At 49.6% G+C, this 17,956-nt stretch overlaps 1 protein-coding gene across 1 annotated transcript in view; it reads right to left on the bottom strand.

Moving 5' to 3' along the window:
* Nucleotides 1–17,956, bottom strand: part of grip2a (glutamate receptor interacting protein 2a) — a gene marked incomplete at both ends in the record, with an annotated part of 104,738 nt that overhangs the window by 50,998 nt on the left and 35,784 nt on the right. The window contains 3 exon segments of the mRNA XM_084333531.1: nt 1,114–1,197; nt 2,512–2,657; nt 4,348–4,486. Of these exon segments, the coding sequence (XP_084189657.1) occupies nt 1,114–1,197; nt 2,512–2,657; nt 4,348–4,486 (369 nt within the window).

Raw genomic sequence — 17,956 nt, forward strand, 5'->3', positions numbered from 1 at the left:
CATGATAATGTTCAGGCGGCGACGCCGCTGCGCAGTGGTTTAGGAGCCCAGGCTCAAAACGGCTCGAGATCTTGAGGTAGAAAAATGCTGTTTTTGAGGACTTGATTAGAAATACAAAACAATGAATAAAAAAAATATATATATTACAGAGGTGTTCCATAGACTCACAGGAATTGTGTAAAAGTGCCCAAATAGTGAAAGAAATAGTAAAATAGTTCCCCTTTAATTTAAATTTTTTTTTATCATTCTTTCCAAAAGAAAAGAGGCCTAGAAGCATGGCTAACACTAATGGCACGCATACCAGAAGCGAACTGCCTACGAAAACAGGCACAGAGGCACTGAAAGAGGATTTCACCCATCTAATGAACACACTAGACTAGACAAATATCAAGATGTATCCATCAGTGGACCAATTGCATGCTTTTGCAGAGGACAAGAAGCCTTCAGTCGACTCCTTCAGACATTAAGCACCCCCACAGCCCAAATGGAATGATAAAAAAAAATTGTTTTTAAATAAATAAATAAAAATGTATTAGTTAGTCGACCACCTACGACTAACGGCAAATTTTGGCCAATCATAGTCGACCATCCAAATCCTTAGTCGGGGACAGCCCTAGTAGATATATATATATGCAGATACTGCAGTACATGGATTTTACTATAGGGTAATATAATCAGGCTGCTAAATGTGGACTCTATGCAACACTAACTAACCCATTCTACATTCATTGCACACAACACCCACATGCACACACTCACTTTAAACATTCACTTTAAACACTTTTTAACACTACACCATATTATCTATTTATGTAGATTTAAATAGATACTATATTATCTATGTATTTCCAAAAGATTTGCACTACCTCTTCTACCTAATTTTTGCATTTTGTTCTTGCATTTTGTACATTTTAGTTTTGTATATTGTATATTTTGTGTTATAGCTGTGTTCTTGGTCCTTATTCTTTCAAATGTGTACTGTATGAAGCACAATTTCAGGAGGGTCATACATAACCAAGCATTTCACTATAATGTACATGTACCTGATATGTGACAAATAAAACAAAACTTGAAACTTGAAAACGACAAACATATTTGATTTCATAGTCTCACCTCTCATGACGAACCCGAAGCTGTTCCCCTCCTTGTGTAAGCAAAGCTCTATGGTCCTGGAGAGGATGCCTGAGGGGGTCTGGACTGGGAGGAGGAAGAGCTACAATCACTCACCTTTCCTAACATTAAAAGGAACCCGCCAGCATCACGAGTCAGACGAGAAGAGATAGACCCCTCTCTGTGCGTTCTGTAGAAAGCTATCCAGCTGCACGTTAGCCTAGCTTAGCACAAAAGAATGGAAGTGGATACTACTAGCTGTAGGCCAAGTGGTCCGTATCCGCTTCCATTAATTTGCGCTAAGCAAGGCTAGTTTGCAGCTGGATAGTTTTCTACTGAACAGACAGAGAGGAAATTGGTATCTTCTATCTACCTACATACTGTAGGTAGTCTGTCCTGTTATATAATACTCTGCAGGGACACATGCTGTAGGTAGTCTGTCCTGTTATAGAATACTCTGCAGGAACACAGGTAGTCTGTCCTGTTATAGAATACTCTGCAGGAACACATGCTGTAGGTAGTCTGTCCTGTTATAGAATACTCTGCAAGGACACATGCTGTAGGTAGTCTGTCCTGTTATAGAATACTCTGCAAGGACACATGCTGTAGGTAGTCTGTCCTGTTATAGAATACTCTGCAAGGACACATGCTGTAGGTAGTCTGTCCTGTTATAGAATACTCTGCAGGGACACATGCTGTAGGTAGTCTGTCCTGTTATAGAATACTCTGCAGGGACACATGCTGTAGGTAGTCTGTCCTGTTATAGAATACTCTGCAGGGACACATGCTGTAGGTAGTCTGTCCTGTTATAGAATACTCTGCAAGGACACATGCTGTAGGTAGTCTGTCCTGTTATAGAATACTCTGCAGGAACACAGGTAGTCTGTCCTGTTATAGAATACTCTGCAGGAACACATGCTGTAGGTAGTCTGTCCTGTTATAGAATACTCTGCAAGGACACATGCTGTAGGTAGTCTGTCCTGTTATAGAATACTCTGCAAGGACACATGCTGTAGGTAGTCTGTCCTGTTATAGAATACTCTGCAAGGACACATGCTGTAGGTAGTCTGTCCTGTTATAGAATACTCTGCAGGGACACATGCTGTAGGTAGTCTGTCCTGTTATAGAATACTCTGCAGGGACACATGCTGTAGGTAGTCTGTCCTGTTATAGAATACTCTGCAAGGACACATGCTGTAGGTAGTCTGTCCTGTTATAGAATACTCTGCAGGAACACATACTGTAGGTAGTCTGTCCTGTTATAGAATACTCTGCAGGGACACAGGTAGTCTGTCCTGTTATAGAATACTCTGCAGGGACACATGCTGTAGGTAGTCTGTCCTGTTATAGAATACTCTGCAGGGACACAGGTAGTCTGTCATCCAACAGAAGTCTACTAACCAAACGGAGGCAGTTCATATTCCACCTCCAGCACCACCCGCTCCCCGATGTTCTTCAGCAGGCTAATAATATCATCATGGCGAAGCTTCGACAGGTTGATTCCATTCACTGACTTGATGTAGTCTCCTACATTCAGCTGGTCACTCCTGCCGAAAGAGACGAGACATGGTAACACGTGTGTAAGACCAACAGAATGGGATGCAGCCACTTCCTTTGAAATGGACAAAAGTTAAAACGCTGTTCCGTGTGTCCTTGTGAGACACTTGCTGTGTGAAACATCTGCTTATAACTGTAACCATTGCAAGTGAATTAGCATTTTAACCTGAACATTAGTCGTTGTGCTCATCTTATACTGATGATAATGAATATATACAACCCCATGTTATGTTGAATACTTGAATTATAACATTATTACAGAGTAAGACCTCCACCGCATGCTGAATGATGTCTGGAGAATAATTAGTGTTAATAATCCATCCAGGAAAGCGGCGCTGAGGCTGGAGGGGGGATGAGCGCCGCTGGAATGAAAGACTATCTTCCTCAGAGAGACGACGGAGATGATGATGGTGTCTCATACGTGACGTTGTAGGCTGATGCGTGCTGCTCGTTGGGAGGCTAATTAGATAGACATGGGGTCCTGCTGGCCCCTCTCACCTCTGGACTACTGCCAATCTGAATCCAACAGAGACACCCAACCCTGTCGCACAGTCCAATCTGATCACAGAGACTCCATATCTGTCTGTTCTATCTGTCTGTCTGTCTGTCTGTCTGTCTGTCTGTCTATCTGTCTGTCTGTTTGTCTGTCTGTCTGTCTGTCTGTCTGTCTGTCTGTCTGTCTGTCTGTCTGTCTGACTGTCTGTCTGCATCACTGCTATCAGGCGCTCCAATCAGTCAGCTGTACAGCCCCATGGAAGGACGGCTCCAGTAATAGGAAGACAAGCTGTTTGATAGAATTAGCACAATGACTGTCTTTGTCAGGCAATGAAATCTTTCGCTATGATGTTTCAGAGCCTCATTCTAACCATTTAGTGTGTGTGTGTGTGTGTGTGTGTGTGTGTGTGTGTGTGTGTGTGTGTGTGTGTGTGTGTGTGTGTGTGTGTGTGTGCGTGCGTGCGTGCGTGCGTGCGTGCGTGCGTGCGTGCGTGCGTGCGTGCGTGCGTGCGTGCGTGCATGCGTGCGTGCGTGTGTGTGGAGAGCAGCTATAGTCACGCGCTGCTTAGTCATCAGGAAGCGGGAGCTTTCTACTGCGTTGTACTCTCTTGTGGTTGACATTGAGGGAAAATGAGATTAATTGAATCTTAATTAAACAATCTTTGATGAAATAAGCTTGCAAAACACACTTATATCAAACAATTACCACTATACAGCAAATTAAGCTGCGGTTGAATAGAGCCAGTATAGCCTCTCAAACCATTATCAGCGGCTCATGAATGGAGCATTATGCATATATTAATTTACTCAACAGCTAAATTTGGTTTCTGTCATTTAAAATCACTGGACACATCCATTTTCATTCTCTCTCTGGACACATCCATTTTCATTTTCATTTTCACTCTCTCTCTCTCTCTCTCTCTCTCTCTCTCTCTCTCTCTCTCTCTCTCTCTCTCTCTCTCTCTCTCTCTCTCTCTCAGAGGATTTCATCACACATGTGCATTGGTGGGCGATCATTCCCAGGCTGGACCTTGCATCATCCAGCAGAAGACTGATCTAACTCAACATCTATGATCCTGCAGGGTTTAGGGCGAGTTGGTGTAGCTAGACAACACGTGAATAACACGTCCAGACAGTTCGGTGTGGTTGCCGGGTTGTAAGTGCATCAGCGGACAGAGATCTCACCTGGCAGCTAGCCCGCCTGGCCTCAGGTTTGACACTCGAGGCTTGCCGTCCTTATCGGACCCACCGGAGATTGTCAGGCCCAGGCTGCTGCCTTCTCTCTTCATCAGGTCCACGGTGGTCACTCCTCTGTACTCCTCTGCTGAGGAGAGACACTCAGCTTTAGATTGAGTCTGACTGATTCGCATCGTCAATGGAAACAAACAGGGGCCCTAGCTAAACAAACAGGGGCCCTAGCTAAACAAACAGGGGCCCTAGCTAAACAAACAGGGGACCTAGCTAAACAAACAGGGGACCTAGCTAAACCAACAGGGGACCTAGCTAAACAAACAGGGGCCCTAGCTAAACAAACAGGGGCCCTAGCTAAATAAACATCTCTTTCCATTTCCACCATCTCTGAAGGTCTCTTTCTTTTTCTCTCTATCTTTTTTTTTATCCACTTTTTCTCCTATTTTCAATTTTTCTCCCATCCCAATTTTGTGATTCCAATTCTTCCCTCCCCTGTCTTGAACGTTGCTAGACTATGCCTCCCACTGGTCGGCTGTAGTGAGGATAGAAGCCTTGCATCACGTGTCCCCTCTGGTACACGAGGAGGCAGCCTGTCGCATCTTTTCACCAGACAGCTCGAACTCTCAGTGGCGAGGAGCAAGCTCACGCTGCCCCCGATACTTCCTGATTCTGTTGTACAGGCGCACCAACCGACCTGTAGGAGTCGCTGTCCACAACGTCCAATCCCCACCCACCGGCTTTCCCACCCTCTAACACTGCCAATTGTGTTAGTATGATGGCCGGCCAAGCCGGTAGCAACGCAGAGAGCTGGGCTCGATACCAGCATCTCCTGCATTAGTGGCGAGCGCCTTGCCCACTGCGCCACTCAGCCGCCCTACTTTTTCTCTATATCTGTAACTTCCCCCCATCTCTCTCGCGCACATTCACTGCCACATCCATTGCCCTCTTTTTCCAAAATGTTCACCCCCCTCCTTTTTTCAAATGTTCTCTCCTTCTTTCCTTGTCATGGTCCCAGCCAGGGATCATGCCCGAACAATATGAACAGTGGTTTTCTGCCGCCCTCTGGTGGCCAAACGCAGCAGCTCTAGATATTGGACCTTATCAGGCCTTTAGTCCTAGGTCTGCTGGATAATATTAATGCTATGTTGTTTCCTCTGTCCATGTTGTGTGGTGCGTTTTAGCTTGTGTTTAAATGGTTTTATCTTTTCATATGTTTCCTTTAAAGTTTCATCCCTTTACATATGTTTTCATTAAGTGTTGATAACTTTACATGTGTTTCCTTTAAGGTTCATCCCTTTACACATGTTTTTAATAGTGTTAACATCTTTACATGTTTCCTTAAGGGTTGTTCTTTTACATATGTGTTCCTTTAAGATATTCCCCTTACACATGCTTTTATTTATGATGTGAGTTTTCTTTTACTAAATACCTTGTGTCACCTGTCTTGGCCATGCCTGGGCCCTCATGTATCAACGTGACGTACGCACAGATATGTGCTTAACGTTAGGTTATGACTATAACCAAGTTCTGTTAACACTAGTGAACGCTCAGCGTCTCATGCATAATCTCGCTTCAGCGTATGCACACTGAATAAATTTCAAATGTACCTTTAAATGCCAGCATTCATCTGGCCACACCCCCATCCGCCTACCTACATAAGCCGGGATGGGCCACACACTCATCTCCTTCCCAACAAATTTCATCACAATGAAAAATCAAGGGCCTGCAGCAGCGTCTAGACGCTGAGCGTTCACTAGTGTTAACAGAACTTGGTTATAGTCATAACCTAACGTTCTGTGCCACACTAGCTCACGCTCAGCGTCTCATGCATAATAGGAGCTGAGCGGGAGCTAGAAGCTCGACAAATGTACCCTGCTGAGGCCCCCCACAACCATCAGACCAGGGAGGGCCGAGCCCCCCCGACCCACCCTAATGGAGGGCACCCCCCCTATTGGTGGCTTCACGGGAGGGCGACGGACCCGACCGTGCGAAGAGGCACTCAAGCAACTCAACGCACAGGGTGAGCAGACCGTGGCTTGACCCCACGACTACACACACGCACAACCCGCATGCCACCCGGGAACGAACGGAGGAACAACCTCGTTACTGCCCCCAGAATCACGGGGTCAAGGGCAAACCCAACCCCGTGGCAAGGCCGTAGCAGCGGAGCGCGAAGGAAGACCCAGACCCACCAAAAAGACTGGACTCCCTGGAATGGGGGCCCGGAGAAGTCCATGATGCCAGCATCAAGACCCCACCAGGTGGGCACGTAGTGCCCCGCCCCCCACATCGCCAGCGTATTCAGACAAAGGCCCCTCAGTTACTGCACCTGGTATTCCCAGGCGGTATCCCATCCAAGTACTAACCAGGCCAGAACCTGCTTAGCTTCCAAGATCGGACGAGATCGGGCGTGTTCAGGTTGGTATGGCCGTAAGCCGAGCGGGCCCTGTCCCCCCAATAGTACACCGCCTGGCACACTGACCCTGCAGAACAGGCAGTCAGCATGGCCGTAAGCACACAAAAAAGGTTAACCAACGGAAGCAGGCAGCGCACCGGGGAAAAATCAGGCAACAGGCTGTTAACCCTAGCCTGGAGACTGCGGACGAGACAGGCGCCAGAGGGGACAGCTGAACACAGCCGCCCCGGCGGAAGGGGCGTATGCTGGCGTTGTTGCATGACCAAGCCTCCATGTAAAAACCCCCACCCAGAGGGGTTGAGGCAGAGAAGGCTGACACGATTGGCAGACGTCATGAACGTGCAGGGGCACCCTCAACCGGTGAACCCGAGAGTTGACACTGCTCCAACACACCAGGGAATCAACCACCTCGGTGTTACCCAATGCGGTGGTTGTTCCTATAACCCCTCAAGAAAAAACTCCAAAACACACCTGCGGGTATACACCGGCTATACCGCAGTACAAGTGTTTCAGTTTTCAAAAAAGGGTTAACCCAGGCCTACGGGTCGACGAACATTACTTCGGACCGGGCCTGGCGGTACGGGAAGCACAGGGTCACCAGAGGAGGTCAAAAACCACCCCCACAGGCCCCTCTTCGCCATGCGTGAGAGAGGAGCGAAAAAGAATGGAGAACCAGCCCCTAAGCACACCGTACTTGGTATTCCCAGGCGGTCTCCCAACCAAGTACTAACCAGGACCAACCTGTGTAGCGGCCGAGATCCGACGAGATCGAGCGTGTACAGAATGGCATGGCTGTAAGCCATTACGACAGTGCTGAGTAAAAACGTACTCAACCAGGGTCTCCATAGCGCTTAACCCTGTGACACCCGGACCGACCTGGCATTTTTCCCCCTGAAAAAAGCCCAAGTCCCTCAGGGTACCAGAACAGCAGATCTGCATCCCCGGCGGACAACGGGTTCAACTGATCCGGACCAGCGCGACCAGAACCAGTCCCGTGCCCTAACCACGCCGACATGCCTACTCCAGGAGAAGGGCAGATATGCGTGTCGATCTTAACATGAAAAGAAGGCGCCACCCAGACGTTCGGGCGAACCGCGCCTGGTGGCCCACCCCAAGGGCGTGAGACCCCTCTACATATGTTCAGATCCATTCCGTCATCATCCCCCAGACATGAACGAGAATCCGTCGAAAAACCAACCCAGGTCGTGGGATTTGGTCGTCGGAAGAGGAAAAACCCCCATCTCAGTTGCTTTATAAAAACGCTGTTTCAACCACAAGCAACCAAGGCGTGCCAGTCAGTCGCCTGTTTACAGCGAGCTAGCACTATACGTGCGTCGGGACACACCCCCATCAATGAACAGGCTATTCAGACCTGTCATTGAATCCCCAAGGCGCCCAGGGGAACGACAAGAGGGGTGTGACACTCCCTAACTCCAACATTCCTTGAATAGAAAAGAAGGAAGCATCAACAGTATGTATCCCAGTCTACACAGCCGGGGGTAAAAAATTTTCACATTTTTACATCCCACCACCCTCCCATAGGAAGGAGACGGGGATCCCCAGAGAGACTTCCCACGCGAGCTGTACAGATTGAAAAGAATATATTGCACCTTGAGCCATGTAAAAAATTGGTTTTAGGGCTCTCCGGGGAAGAGGCACTGAACCCATACACACTCAATAATCGAATTGAATCGAATACATATACAATAGAATAGAACCCTTCTAGAGGATCCACTCACTTTGACAATCTGAGGAGGAAGGCTCTGTACTCTGATGGAGGCTCCCTCACATGGAAGAAGGAGTCCGAACTCACAGAAGGCCCGAATAGGCGCTTGGTGAGGAGGAGCCCTGACCACCCCCCTGAAACAGATCCATCACATGGACCTGAACAGCACACGGAAGTCCTACCAACAGAGACGCGCACGGTGACGTACTCTATGGCGGGGGAATTCCTGCGGTGCACACGCCCAATATACCAGGCCGTGGGACCAGGAAACTCCCTCCCCCCCCCCCCCCCCCCCGTAACGTGCCGAACCGCCACGTGACGGGAACCTTGTACCCCTGACCGACAGAAACAAGGGGGAGAGGAAAGGTTACCAGTTCACCCCTTTACGACCCCACACCCATGATACGATGTAATGACAAAAAGAGAATATGACACAGTCATAGTCAGCTCTATGAAGCGTCTGACAGCTCCACACAGCGCATGAGCTAACCTGCTATCTGATTTTTACTAAGGAAAAAACACAGAATAGAGAGGGCTCTAAGAGCCCCGGTCCAACATACACATGTGCTTCTGTGGCCAGTCCAACCCAGTTGTAGGTCACATGACACACACAACCCATCATCACCTACAAAAAATGGCAAAAACACTCAACAGAGGAACGCCGTTTTTCACAATGAGAGAATACATAATTCTCGATTAGTAACGGCCACAGGCCTTGCTAAGCACACACGACAGCGACCAAACCATCTTTTCTTTTAGGAAAATAAAGTTTCTCCAGCAGTTTTAGCACAACCTCAGCAATCAAGCTAAGGGTTACATCGGATCCCTACCACACAAAAGACACAAATAGTGCACAACATGTCTGATAGGAGGATGAAAAAGTCCCCAGGGAACCGGGGGGAAACACAATCCTCTTATTTTACCCTCAATACGGCCAGTTAAAACAGGAAAACCTGTTAATATGTGAACACACTGTTCATTGTCATCACAGGCTGAGAAAAGAACATTCTTTTACTCACTTGTCACTAAGCATAGCTTCATAGGTTAGTTACCTTAGTTGTGAGTACACGGTACATATAAACACACATGATGTTTCTCACACAACAAACAGATCATTTTCACATCTGTAACAAGCCGATTTGCACGGAGAAGCTAACTGCCAGTGACAAAGACAGTTCACACATAACTCGCGCCGTATCCTAAATGCATTGCAGCAACACACGTTTTGGGAAAACATCGTCATTCACAAAACATTTAGAAAAGTAAAACCAGAAGACGTGTTATAAGGTCTGGTCAAACCTGGTCCTACCCGGAACGTAGATCAGCGAAGTGCAGTCACAGACACCGTAGGAACACAGCCGCTCCTGTGTTGTTCGAACTGGGCAGCGTCGCCGCTCCAACCCGCACTACAGTCCTCTTTGTTGACGCAACCTCGCCGTCCTGGCTCAGGGCAGGGTCGACGAAACATCCCCTGTCAAGGATGACGTCGTAGTCAAGAGTGCAAAACATGTTAAAATCAAAGCACGTTCAACAGAATAGCATCAAGCTAACGGCCGCTCCAACCGTTCGGGCGCTACTGCCCCTGCTCGCGAGACGCCGAGCTAACGGCGCACGCGACCAGAAGCAAGCTCACGGCGGCGCGCGAGAAGCTAAAGCTACCCCGCGCCAGGCCATGGCCTATAGCAGCAAGCTAACGTTACCTAGTGATCACGACATGCTAGCACCGCAGCTAACAGCTGACTGGCTAACAGTAGGCCCAACCTGAGCAGGCCATGCAGCGATCCCAGCAGGCTAACGCAGCACTAACAGCTGACTGGCTAACCGTAAGCTAAGCAGCTATCACCTGAACATGTATACAATGACATAACACTCACCCAGACAGGCCGCCGTTCTGAACCTCTCCTCACTTTTTTAGAGAAAAGAGAAACAAGATGTTGTGGCAATTCCAGGTGTAGGGGTGGCAGAATAAACAACACACAGACAGGTTGCAGTTCCCAAAATCATGCTCTTTATTTTCTAGTCAAATAATAACGGTTTGCTGGCGGTAATCTGTCGGCCGGGCGGCGTCTCCGCTCTGTGGCCTTTTGCCTTGCGCTGCTACGGGGGACTGAGAGGAGGCTCCTCGGCTCCATTAAGTCCCCCCTCCCCAACAGGCGCACCGCGCCGTGATTCGCTAATCACGTAATCACTCTGATGGGTCTTTAGTGACAGGTGCGTCCGGAAGCGGACGCCCAAACATGGGCAGCGCCCAGCCATTGGGTCGCCACATAGCGCCCATCAATCACCAAGCCCATGGGTGGCATTGGGGTTGCCACAGTACCCCCCCTCCAGCTCCGACCGTCGGGGAAGAGCGTCCGACGCCCAACAGGCATCCTTCCTGGAGAGGGCGTCTGCGTTGCCATGCGCCACCCCTGACCTGTGAATGACAGAAAAGTTAAATGATTGCAACTCCAGAAACCATCGAGTCACCCTGGCATTGGTCCCCTTTGTCTTGGCCATCCAGACGAGGGGGGCGTGATCCGTCACCAGCGTGAAACGCCTCCCCAGCAGATAATAACGGAGCGTCTCCAGTGCCCACTTAATTGCCAGACCTTCGCGCTCCACCGCAGAATAGTTGCGCTCGTGTGGCAGCAGCTTCCTGCTCACATATAAAATTGGATGTTCCTCACCCTCCAGTTGCTGGGAGAGGACCGCTCCCAGTCCCACCTCTGATGCATCTGTCTGTACCGTCATCTCCTTGTCGAAGTTCGGGGAGATCAGCACCGGTCCCGAACAGAGGGCAGTCTTGAGGTCCTCGAACGCCGCCTCCGCCTCCGGTGTCCACTTCACCGTGAACGGCCGCCGCGCCTGGGTCAGATCTGTGAGGGGAGCAGCGCGAGCAGCAAAGTTAGGGATAAACCTCCTATAATAGCTCGCTAGCCCATTAAATGTCCTGACCTGCTTCTTGGTTAAAGGGCGAGGCCACTCCCTTATCGCATCAATTTTCCTCTTCTGCGGTTTTACATTGCCCCGGCCTATTGTGAACCCCAGGTACTCTGCCTCTTCTAGTCCCAGCCTGCATTTCTTTGGGTTGGCGGTGAGACCCGCCTCCCGGAGGGCACCCAACACCGCTCTCACCTTTTGGAGGTGGGTGTCCCAATCTGACGAGTGGATGATAATGTCATCGAGATATGCGGCTGCATACTCCCGATGGGGCCGTAGTACTCTGTCCATCAGCCTCTGAAAGGTAGATGGCGCCCCATGCAGGCCAAACGGGAGAACTTTATAATGAAACAGCCCATCTGGGGTGGAGAAAGCCGTCTTCTCCCTCGAGGCGGGGGCCAGAGGGACTTGCCAATAACCCTTCGTTAGGTCTAGTGTCGTGATAAACCTGGCCAGGCCCAGTCTGTCAATGAGCTCATCCACTCTAGGCATGGGATAGGCGTCAAACTTTGAAATGTCATTAAGCTTCCTGAAATCATTGCAGAACCTGGTTGTTGAGTCGGGTTTCGGCACTAAAACAATAGGACTGGACCACCCGCTATGAGACTCCTCAATCACTCCCATCTCCAGCATGACCCGCACTTCTCTTCTGACTGCCTCTCTTTTTGCCTCTGGGATACGATAGGGCTTCAGCTTTACCTTGTCTCCCGGGCTGGTAATGATGTGGTGCTGGGCCAATGTGGCGCGGCCCGGCGTGGCCGAAAACACGTCCCGGTTCTGTTGGACCAGCTCCCGAAGCTCCTGCCGTTGGGTCGGGGACAACTGTTCCCCGATGGGAACATCGGCCGCCTCTGCCACCTGCTGCGCAAAAGGGGGAAGAGGGGGGGGCGAGAGCAACACATCCCGGGCATGCCATTTCTTCAACAGGTTAACATGGTATAACTGTCGATGCTTCCTACGGTCGAGCTGGTGGACCTTGTAGTTGACGGGACCCACTTTCTCGATTATGTCGTAGGGTCCCTGCCATTTGGCTAGGAATTTGCACTCTGCTGTCGGTACCAGTACTAGGACCCGGTCCCCCACATTAAACTCCCGTGGCTGTGCGCCCCGGTCATAAATGCGCTTCTGTGCGTCTTGGGCCTGTTGCATATTTTGGCCGTCACCGTGCGTAACGGGATGGCTTCGGGGTAACGGGTAGCATAATCTATGATTACCAGTATATACTGGTGGCCTCGGGACGATTTAACTAGAGGGCCCACCACGTCGAGGGCAATTCTTGAGAATGGGGTCTCAATGATGGGCAGCGGGATCAGAGGATTTTTATATTGTACCTTTGGTGCTGCGCGTTGACACTCTGGGCAGCTCCTGCAGTAGTCCTCTACCGCTCTCTTCATGCCCGGCCAATGGAAACGCGCCCTTATGCGCTCCATGGTTTTGTCCACGCCCAGGTGCGCTCCGAGGATATGTGAATGCGCTAGCTGGAGTACAGTGGGAATAAAGAATTTCGGCACCAGCAATAGATCTCTAACCTCATCATTCTTTTTTATGACTTGGTACAGCAATTGTCTTTTTATTGCAAAGTGAGGATATGACAGGTTACTCACCCCCTCCACCGGATTTCCATCTATGGTTTTGATATTCGCCCGGGCCTGCGTTAGGTTTGGGTCTTCCAGCTGGGCCGTTCCGAACTGACCCGCCAGGTCCCTCCCCACCTCGTCCGCCTGGGGGAACTCCGCAAATGGGTCCTCGTCACTGCTATCCGTCTTCTTCCTCGGTTTACCCGCAGAGGGTGGGGTGCGCGGGGAGATGACGGCTGAGCACAGCTGGCGATACAGGGGGCAGTCTCGACCAATCAGCAGCGCTACCGGCAGGTTAGGTATGACGCCGGCTGTCATCGAGCAGACCCCCTTGGTGGTTGTCAAGGTGATCTGCGCTGTAGGATACAACTTTGTGTCCCCGTGCACACAGGACACTGACACTTGCGGAGCCTCTGCGTCGCAGTGTGCCAAATGGGGCTGAACCAGCGTTATGACACTACCCGAGTCCAGGAGCGCTACGGCATCTTTGTCGTTGACGCGCACGGGTAAAAGTGTCGCCGATGTTTCCTTATGGGCCCAACAGGCTGCGCCATAATTGCACGTCTTTCCGCGGGGGTCTGAAGCTGCCGCCGATGGCATGGACACATCCCGGCCTGGGCAGTTCCACGAGAGATGCCCGGGCTCGCCGCAGTCATAGCAGCGTCTTTGGTCCTGGTCGAACAGCGGTCTTCTTCGGGGTAGTTCGGGATCACCTGCGTTCCCTACCCGGCCCCTTGGGCTGGGCTCGTCGGGACCCCTCCTTGTTCTCGGCCGCTCTGGCTTTTTTTTTTTTTCTGGCGCCCCCCTTTGAGTAACTCCCGCGTTACCTGGTGGGCCTCCACAATATTCACCAGCTGCTCCACGGAGCGGGGGTCCGCTTGACTCGCCTGCTTCTTCGTGTCATAGGGGAGGGCTCTGACAAAGCGGTCCATAACAATCCGTTCCAAGACCGTGGGCCCTCCGGGGTCAGTCATTAGCCAGGCTCGGCTTATGCGGACCAGGTCGTGCATCTGGGAGCGCGGGGAGGCCTGTGCGTCATACACCCAGTCATGGAACCGCTGCGCACGGGACTGCAGACTATGGCCGTAACGGGACAAAATTTCCTGCTTTAGCCGAGTGTAGTTCTCGGCTTGCTCCGGTGGCAGGTCCTGGTAGGCCTTTTGCGCATTACCCGACAGGAAGGGGGCCAGCAGTCCCCCCCAGTCGTCTTCTGGCCAGCCCTCCCGGCCGGCGGTGCGCTCAAACGCTAGGAGATAGGCTTCTATATCCTCCTGCTCCGTCAGCTTGGGGATGAAGCGCCCGGGGTTAGGCCGCGTCCCGGCGGCCCCTTCCTCCCGCCGGTGAGAGGCCATCCGCTGGAGCTCCGCGTGGATCATCCCCGTCTGTTTCCTCTGTTCTTGCAGGGCCTCTTCGTGCCGGGTCTGTTGTTCCATGCTCGCCTATACGAGCTGCTGCACCAGCGCGTCCATGCTTTTTCCGATATTAAATATATATTTTTTCTTCTTTTTTTTTAATTTCTTTTATTCTACTTCGATAAAGTCTATTGTTGTTTATTCCGCACCCCTGATTGCCAGTAGACTATGCCCGCATTCTCCACCACTGTGGCAATTCCAGGTGTAGGGGTGGCAGAATAAACAACACACAGACAGGTTGCAGTTCCCAAAATCATGCTCTTTATTTTCTAGTCAAATAATAACGGTTTGCTGGCGGTAATCTGTCGGCCGGGCGGCGTCTCCGCTCTGTGGCCTTTTGCCTTGCGCTGCTACGGGGGACTGAGAGGAGGCTCCTCGGCTCCATTAAGTCCCCCCTCCCCAACAGGCGCACCGCGCCGTGATTCGCTAATCACGTAATCACTCTGATGGGTCTTTAGTGACAGGTGCGTCCGGAAGCGGACGCCCAAACATGGGCAGCGCCCAGCCATTGGGTCGCCACATAGCGCCCATCAATCACCAAGCCCAGGGGTGGCTTGGGGTTGCCACAATGTCCACACTGCTTTACAACGGTGATTTTACCAACACCCGACGGAATCAGCACAATACCAAACTGGCCTGTGTAGCTGACTTGAACATGGATCTGCCGCTATCGCACATCCATGCACATATCCCCTCGTGAAGGAATACTTCCATTTGGATATGAAAGAAGGGGCTTAACACGGGACAGAGGGAAAACCACTCGTCCAGAAAACACAGGGATCACCAGTGTTAATGGTCGCGGCCCACTAGTTAACTAAAATGGCTTCAGACCAAGGTCTCCTGTCGTCTAGGAGACTGAACAAAGGACCCTAGCCTGGGCCCGGTTTTCATAACATTGTCAATTAGTCCCCATAGCACTAACAGACAAGTGGAGCCTGCCAGCAAAAACACTACTCACCCAACCTGGAACGCACCGCTTCTCACAACAGCGGCGCGCCACTACAGTCCCTGCACCGCCGGAGGGTTTCACTCCGTCCAGCCGCATCAAAGAAGACTGTAGCTGGGAGGTATGTAGCGGCGTGAACCCCCAATACGAAACCGGTGGAGTTTGTGGAATGATCACCATCTTCCAGACACTCCAGTACGAAGACAATATCGCCGTATTTTCTTGTTTTAAAATAGTGAGAGAGAAAATAAAGATATGATGTCAACGTATTCTCCTTATTCTTCCTTTCCTTAGAGCAATACTTTCTCCACATCAAGTGGGCATATAGCAACACGTTGCTTGTGATGAAATTTGCGAAGGAGATGAGTGTGTGGCCCATCCCGGCTTATGTAGGTAGGCGGATGGGGGTGTGGCCAGATGAATGCTGGCATTTAAAGGTACATTTGAAATTTATTCAGTGTGCATACGCTGAAGCGAGATTATGCATGAGACGCTGAGCGTGAGCTAGTGTGGCACAGAACCCGTGCGTACGACCATTTCTAAGCAAAGTGTGGGATTTATCAATTTGAACTTGTGCTTGACTTTGTGCTTATGTCTACGCACAGCTCTGAGCATGCTTAGCTGACGCCCAGTGGTAGAATATCGTTACTACGGCATATGCGCTCCTCAGTTCATGCATTAGTTTCAACGCGGAAATAAGCTTCCGTGCATTACTTCCAACACTGGCGTGTTCAACTTCTGTATGACCCGTAATTCATTATAGTTCATTGTAAAATAGCGACAGTAGTGTGAATGAATGAATGAATGAAAACTTTATTTAACAGATTGCAGAATGGGTACAATACAGTACGGCTCAATACATACAATTGTTAAGGGGATGCAGACCTGAGAAAGACGTTTGTCTTGTTTCCATCAGGGTCCCCCATTTTCAATTCATATAGACATATATGACATACATGACATACAGATAGTCAGTACTGCTACATCTATACATTTATGACATACCAGATTTGCAAATACAGTACTGTTTGTGATACAGAAGGAGTCAAGAAAAGGGAGTATATACATTTGACGTAGAAACTGTACATTGGAGGTTGGGTGGGGGGGTTGGGTACATTGGGATATTGACAACCATACTGGGTAATTTACATTGGAGGTGGTTGGGGGGGGGGGGGGGGGCGGGGGGCACACTGTATAAACAAGTAACACTGTACATTGAGGGGGGGGGGGAGGAGACACTGTACAAACAAACACAATTGTACATTGAACTATTGACAAAACCATACTAGGTAAATGACTGTACATTGGAGGGGGTTGGAATGATTGGGTTAAGATATTTACAGGGGCCAGTGTTGAATTGCAGTCTCCCGTAGGTGTCCCTTGAGAGAGGTTTTGAAAGTGGGTAGTGATCCACATTCCTTTACAGCTTTGGGTAGGGCGTTCCACATTGATGTGGCATAATTGCGAAACGTGTTTAGTCCCTTATTTGAGCCGAATCTGGGTTTGACATGATTTGTGGAGCTCCCTCTGGTGTTGTGATCGTGGTATTCACTGACCTTTGGGAAGTATTTTGACATGTACATGGGTACCTTGGTCGTGTAGTGTATCTTGTAGACCAGGCCCATTGCAAGTTGTTGTACTCTGTCGTCTACTCTAAGCCATCCTAGGTTGTCGAAGTGGGCAGGGGTGAGGTGGGTTCTAGGAGTAAGGTCAAGCAGTAGTCTGACCAGTTTGTTTTGAGATGTTTGTAATTTTGTTTTTAGCGCCTTTGAGGTGCTTTGGTACCATGAGGTGCAAGCATAGTCGTAGTACCCCTGAATGAGTGCTCCTGCCAGAGTCTTCAGGGTGTTCTTGTTTACCAGAGAGGAGATCCGGTACAAGAATCGAGTTCGTTGGTTGACTTTTTTTATTACATTGGATGCCATTTTGTCACAGGAGAGATTAGCCTCTAGGATGGACCCCAGGTAGGTAATTTCATCTTTCCTTGTGACAATATTGTCACCCACTGTAATTATAACGGGCTCATGCGGGAACAAGAGGTTGGCTTGCTTGTTTGGCACGAGGGGCAGAAGCAGAACACCCACCTCCAAACGCCATTAAATATTGTTTCAAATAAAAAGCGACATACTATTATTTTGTGTCATGTTTCCAAATAAGAGTGGCCACAACGGAATGCTTTCTACTTCAATTTGTTTGTTAGAATAGATTACCTCGCTCCGTTGAAACCTCACTGAGCTCAGCACACAGACATGATAATAATAATAACAACAACAATAATAATAATAGCTTCATTTTACATAGCGCCTTTCAAGAGACCCATGCAAGGTCGCTTTACATAGATGGGGGGGGGGGGGGAATAACAAAGTAATACAAATAGTGGACAGACTATGTAAATATGATGATGGGATTCAAGTTCGCGTTTTTATTGATCATAGGCATGCTGTCAGAGTATGATGTCATAATCAAACATTCTAGAACATTTGTCGTCACAGATCATGTCATAATAGAACATAGGCTACATGGCATGGTCCATCGTGATATTGTAGACTGTTATTACTGTACCACCCATTGTGACAACAGCCTTGTGAGCTCCCGCACACAAAC

The sequence above is a fragment of the Notolepis coatsorum genome (assembly GCF_963971535.1).
Source record: "Notolepis coatsorum genome assembly, chromosome: 17".
Taxonomy (NCBI): domain Eukaryota; kingdom Metazoa; phylum Chordata; class Actinopteri; order Aulopiformes; family Paralepididae; genus Notolepis; species Notolepis coatsorum.